Source organism: Gouania willdenowi, chromosome 14 (assembly GCF_900634775.1).
Source record: "Gouania willdenowi chromosome 14, fGouWil2.1, whole genome shotgun sequence".
NCBI classification, from domain to species: domain Eukaryota; kingdom Metazoa; phylum Chordata; class Actinopteri; order Blenniiformes; family Gobiesocidae; genus Gouania; species Gouania willdenowi.
In genome coordinates, this window is record NC_041057.1 from 11,084,949 (window position 1) to 11,091,251 (window position 6,303).

The window sequence follows — 6,303 nt, forward strand, 5'->3', positions numbered from 1 at the left end:
CACATTAGTCATCATCAAGAAACATACAGCAGTGGGCTCCACCGATGGATTAAACATGGGAACATACCAACATACTGTAGCTGGGAAAGCAAATGATGTGATATGGCCTACTGACATTATTGGCATACAATGGCGTAAATTGGGTACAAGCAGACATTGATGGATTCACATGCAGCAGCACACACACAGTCTCTTCTGACAAGGCTTACAAACAGGGAAGATGTTCTAGAAAAACTGATATTTATACATTCAAACGCTATCTGACCTGAAAGGGGAAGATGTTGTCACTGCGGCCCACGCCATCATCCATCCAAGACTTGGGGTTGAAACCTGCAGTACTGTTTCGAGGGTACTTCTGCGATGCCACATGGTTGTTGGGAAAGGTCTTCTTCAAAGGAGAGATAGAGTTGATGGGAGTCATACCACCGTTCAGACCACGGCGGTAATCTCTGCCCTGAGATCCTCCCCAGCCACCGCCACCACTACCGTAGCCTCCACCAGGACTCCAGGAGGTGGATGAGCCCGGGGAGGGAGAGGCGCTCTGGTAGTTAGCTGGACCCCAGGGGGATGGTGGCTTGTTCAGACTGTTTGACAAATGCGGCAGCTGGCTGAAAGCTGGATTCCTGTGTGGGAAGGGTGGAGGAGGGTGTGGGGAGGCCGGAGAACGTCGATGCTGCTGGTGTTGGCTGTGGGGGTGCTGGAAGTGAGGGTGTGGTGGTGGAGCCGAATGGTGCTGAGACAAGGCGGCTGCGGGTCCGATCTGGGGAGAGAAGTTCCCACCAAACCCTGGACTCACATGGTGTGAGAAGTTCTGGAAAAGCAGGGGCCCGTTGTTAGCAGAAGCCGGGTTGAAGAAGCTCACGTCCTCATTGATGATTGTTGACGGGGCTGGTGGTATGGCAGCAGACCAGTTGTTGAAGCCAGTAAGGGACGATGAGGTTGTACTAGACTGGACTGGGCCAGTTCCTCCGAGACCAGTTGTTTCTTGGTAATCAAAGGCAGTCAGGACAGGAGATTCAAGACGGAGCTGCTTCTCTTTCCCGTTGTTGTTGTCTGATGTGCCGTTCTCTGTCTTGCTGTCTTCAGTCCGGACTTTTTCTAGCTCTGAAATTATCCCACCGCCATTTCCAGCCTCTTGGTGACTCCCAGGGGACAACTGCTGCTGCTGCTTTTCTTGAGTTTCTTGCATTTCCTGTTGTTGCTGTGCTTTGGGCTTCTCTGGGCCGCCCAGGATTTCATCCTGCACGCTGTTGTGGGTGGCAGAAGCAGGGAAGAGCCAGGGGGAGCCGACCGTGGAGCCGTTCCCTGCGGCTGTGGTGCTATTTATGAAGGCAGCTGGGCTCTGCGACACATTTTGATGGTGGTGTGGGGGCTGCAGATGCGGATGGATTCGGACCGGGAATGCAGACTTGTTGCCAGTGTTGTTTTGAACTAGGACTCCAAACCCGTAATCCCCCATTTGTTTTCTACCCCCACACACAAATAATATCCCTTGATCACTTGGTCCTATTGAGAAAAGAGCACACAGCACAGCATGTACAGTGTTAGCTGCCCGGCCCTTTAAATTCCTAAGAAACACAGATTTACAAATCATTTAGTGACAGATTATGTTTCAAAAAATATTCTTAGATGGATTACCCATTTCAGTTTTGTTTCAAACAATGGGATTTACTTTCAACAAACAATTAGTAATGCTAAAGTTTTGAGTTTGCATATACCTGCAGGTTCTACTTACAGGGTCCAGAAACAAGTAATTTATTAAGTGTGTGACTGAGTGACTAATTATCCCAGGATATTGAAGCTACAGAGGACAAACTTGTTCAGGTTACACCCTGCCATGCACCGCATGTACAGTGGGATATAATCAAATGACCTACATTTCTGTTAAGGTTAACTCGGTATAGGATATTCAATCAGGACTGGTTCTCATTAAATTTTAACATTTTAATGTTATCATAAATAATCAAAAGAATATGTAGTTTTTTTTTTTTTTTTGAGTAACCACCTCCACCATATAACGCTGGTCATTAAGGTAGATTTATATAAGTGTACAACGCCATAGATGTTCCTATTTATCTGCTCAATTTGTTGAGCTTGAAAGTGATGACAAGTAAAGAAGAAGAAAGATACAGAGTTGGATGCAGAATGGATTCTACAATAAAGAATAGTGATCCTAGAGGTTGTTCACAGACACCCTGAGCAGACTAACTAAATCATTAATGTGCACTGATGAGTTGATAGACTAAGGTCTCCCATTTCTATTAGGTACAGTATGGAAAAGGTCATTCGGTTACATTTATTTTACACAGGTTTGTAATTTTTTTTTTTTTTTTGTGGAAGGTATTCAATCAAAACTACTTTTGCTGCATTGAAGGCGGTACAAGACAGTGATCCAATAGGAAATAAGCTGATTATGTTGGTGGTCTTATACATGGCGGCTCATGGTTTTTATGCATTGATCACATTAAATCTGTCTGTGTATGTAAAAATATTAATACCGTTCCTATCAGGTTAATAAATGGTAATTGAACCTTAAAAAAAAAATATGCATGACCACTTATGCTTTACATTTTAGTCCAGCAATTCTCAACTGGTGGGTCGGGAACCAAACGTGGGTCACGGACCTGCACTGGGTGGGTCGCAGACAGCTGGTCAAAAATAAAATAAATACTTAATGTCTCTCATGTTGGAATTGAAAGAAACTTTTATTTTGACAGGCATGCTGTGAAATGCATGTTGCACAGGAAAATATATAGATTTCTGTTTTAAAAAAAAAGATCATATGCGTGTTTTCAACAGCTATTTAAAAAAAAAAAAAAAAAAGTGGGTTGCGGTTTAATGACCGGGACAAAATGACTAATATACTAATACCCAACTCCTAAGACTGGAATATATAACTAAAATAATACTGATGACTACAGATCTTTTAAATTAAAACTAAGAAGCATTTTAGTCTGAAGACGATGACTAAAACTAAAGTCAACACTGCACAGGAGCCTCTAAAAAGCATATACTCCTCTGTTTCACCCAGAGGTGAAAGTAACTCATTAAAAATACTTATTGTAATTGAGTTGCTTTTATGGGTACTCATACTTTTTTGAGTATATTTCCAAATCAGTCATTTTACTTGTACTAAGGTACGTTTTAAAAGAAGTAATTTTTTACATTTCTGCACCCAACCATTACTGAGTAAATTGTTTCTTTTTTTTTTGTTTTTAAATTATCAACGGACTAATGTGAAACTACAACAAAAATGAAATGACCAGATGCATCACATCATAGCCGACCAATCAGATTAAACATAATGCATGACTGAATACCGGTTATTTTCTTAGTTTTAGAGTTTATAATGTAGCTATACTTAGAGCCTACGAATTGTTTTTCTTTTTTTAATTGAAATTAATTGGTGTGATTTTATTTTTTTAAATAATTGTACATTTTGACAAACCTTTTATTTTATACAGATGCCTTTGTGGAAAATAAATTAAGTTCCAATTGTGCAAGTTTATACATGAGATATGTTTACTGTATGCAAGGGAACCGTGGCAAGATTTATTAACAAAAATAAAGGCAGTGGCTATCCGTACAGTTGCCGTATTATTTATACGCAGCGCCCCTATTTGGCCAGTTTAGGACACGTGGTTAAGACTAAACCTTACCCTACACCAACCCTAACCCTAAAAATAGTTGCGATATTGGGTTATAACCTAACCCTAACTCTAAACCTAACCAAAACCCTTACCCCAACCCTAAAAATTGTTGTGACATTGGGTTATAACCTCACCGTACCCTAAAAATTGTTGTGATTTTGGGTTACAACTTTACCCTAACCCTAAAAATTGTTGTGATATTGGGTTATAGCCTAACCCTAAAAATTGTTGTGATATTGGGTTATAACCTAACCCTAAAAATTGTTGTGATATTGGGTTATAACCTAACCCTAAAAATTGTTGTGATATTGGGTTATAACCTAACCCTTAAAATTGTTGTGATAATGGGTTATAACCTAACCCTAGAAATTGTTGTGATAATGGGTTATAACTTAACCCTTAAAATTGTTGTGATAATGGATTATAACCTAACCCTAACACGCTATGTACTTGTACTTTGGTAACCAATAGCAGGGGGGGGGTTGGCAACCATACAAATGGACACTTTCAAAAATAAACATGTAAGACTATTTAATTGAGCTAGTTTTTACTTTTACTAGAGTATTTTATGTATGACTTACTTCTACTTGTACTTGAGTACTGTTTCAATCAAGTATCAGTACTTCTACGTGGATATATTCAGTACAGTTTACACCTCTGATTTCACCTAAATTAGTTTATATACGGTTCAAAAAAACAGGCACTGAGTGCTGTCATAAGTTATAAGAGGCCTCAGTCTATCCTTATCACAGAGAGCAGCTGAAAAGCCAAGCAGTTAACGTTACATGTTTAGCTAATTATAACCCCGTGACGTTTGCAGCTTGTTAGTTTACAGCTGAGCTGCTGGCAGCCCTCGGCTCTGCTGTAGACGCTGCTGTTTGGAGCTTTTACTCCGAGTTTAACCTGCGATAATCAGATGACAGTGTGACGGTTTCGAGCTTTATAACCAGCACTACAATGGAGTGATAAACTGACGAGCAATAAACCCGACACGACATGATTCAGGGTTTTTGACGACGATCTTCTTTTTTTTTTTTTTTTTTTTTTTTTTGACAGCTGTCAGCAAACTAAAGAGCTCCAATTCGTATTTAAACAAGTTTTCTTGAATAAAATGGCATTAAATCCGTCATTTTGTCGGGGTTGAGCTTATTACACCACAATAAACACGTTGACACTGAGAAAAAGATGAGGAAAAAAAGCAGAACGTTAGCAGCTCCGGCTAACTTTTCTATCTCCTGCTAATGCTGGTAGCTAGCAGCTAGCCATTAGCACCAGTTTAACCTAGCCGGTGTTTCAAACCTAATGGCTTCTTTGTCAAATTGTGATTTCCGTTTATTAAAACCCCCCCATTGATAGCATTTTTAGGGGAAATAAATAGAATAACATCTATGTATATGACATCTGCATCGCAACATTTGGACTCATATAAAATAGGCAAATTCTGAATTTCTGGCACATTCTGTACTCTTGTGCAGCATATAAATGCCAGGGACGCATTTTCACACGGAGAACTATGATACTTAGAGGAATACTAATGATTTAATAGTTACTGTATTCTGAAACTATAATGAGCCGGCCAAAAAAAATGTAATCCTTTCATCGTTTAGCACGAATACTACTGTATGAAGAACACTGATCAGGGTGAGATGATACATAGAGAATAGGACGAAGAAGGAAAAACGATTCACCTTGTTAATAGCACCTTCACCCGCGACGTTTCTGTGCGGATCTTGTGTCGTGTTGAGAGCAGGTCGGTGTCCTTGAAGCAGCAATGGGAGGCTGGTAGAGGTGGATCAGTGGCTGACTCGTACTGTGCAGTCGGTCAGCTTTTTCCTCTCTCTGACGTGTCCTGCTTGCTCAATGACACAGCGCTCTGCTCTGTCGGCTTTACTCTAACCTGCACCGTCTCATCCAAGAGCTTTGTTAACGTGGCAGCGTGTGAGCTGTACCGGGATCAGGTTCATTCATAAGACCGACTCGATGGGTTTCATTGTTCGTGCGATCCCCGGTTTAATTTTTTTGGTTTTTCCTCACTTGTCCTTTAAACGGAGTACAGCCGAGCCTTGTGCGTTGCCCCTGTCTCCTGGAACCGACCGTGGCCGAATGACAGCGAGACAGCAGCCCCCGCCCTCCCTGCTTTAGCACCGCCCACATTGAGCCACACCTCGGTATGTGATTGGCTAAAACACAGGTATTCCCGCCCTCTTTTTTATCTTTTGCCAGCTATGGGCCAATGAGGCACGTCGTGTCATCTGTAAGTACTGCCCACTGAGGTCAGGAAGGATTAAAATTCCCCCTGCAAGGTCTTTCCTCCTCGTAGCTGGTATCAGGTCGTGAGAAAAAGCCCACCTCCACCATCCCCTGAGAGATGATAAAGCCTTAGAAAAAAAGAGCATTTGTAGCTCCAAGCTTTTTCATCTCATGCTGGCAGAACGTACAGTATACGGATAACTGCAGTGTTTAGCAGTACTGAGCTGCTAAATAAGGTGTTTAACTTTTATTTAAGGACACAAAGGATCAAAAATGGATGGATGTTCAGTAAATATAGGTGGGGGGAAAAAAAGGTTAAAATCATCACAAAAATTACATAAGTCTTGAGGTCCATAGTAGCACAAGATAGGCCAACAATTGGAAGAAAATGTTCAAATTAACA

At 41.2% G+C, this 6,303-nt stretch overlaps 1 protein-coding gene across 3 annotated transcripts in view; it reads right to left on the bottom strand.

Annotated features, from left to right (window-relative positions):
- Nucleotides 1-5,750, bottom strand: part of cpeb4b (cytoplasmic polyadenylation element binding protein 4b) — a 48,028-nt gene extending 42,278 nt beyond the window's left edge. For 2 of the 3 annotated variants that reach the window (XM_028467561.1, XM_028467559.1), the window contains exons 1-2: nt 5,339-5,750; nt 266-1,506 (exon numbers count right to left, since the gene is read on the bottom strand). In XM_028467561.1, coding sequence (XP_028323362.1) covers nt 266-1,459 — 1,194 coding nt within the window. In that variant the 5' untranslated portion in view covers nt 1,460-1,506; nt 5,339-5,750. Of the gene's footprint in view, nt 1-265; nt 1,569-5,338 lie in introns of all 3 variants that reach the window. The other variant, XM_028467560.1, reaches the window with a different exon arrangement.
- Between the last annotated feature and the right edge of the window lie 553 nt (nt 5,751-6,303).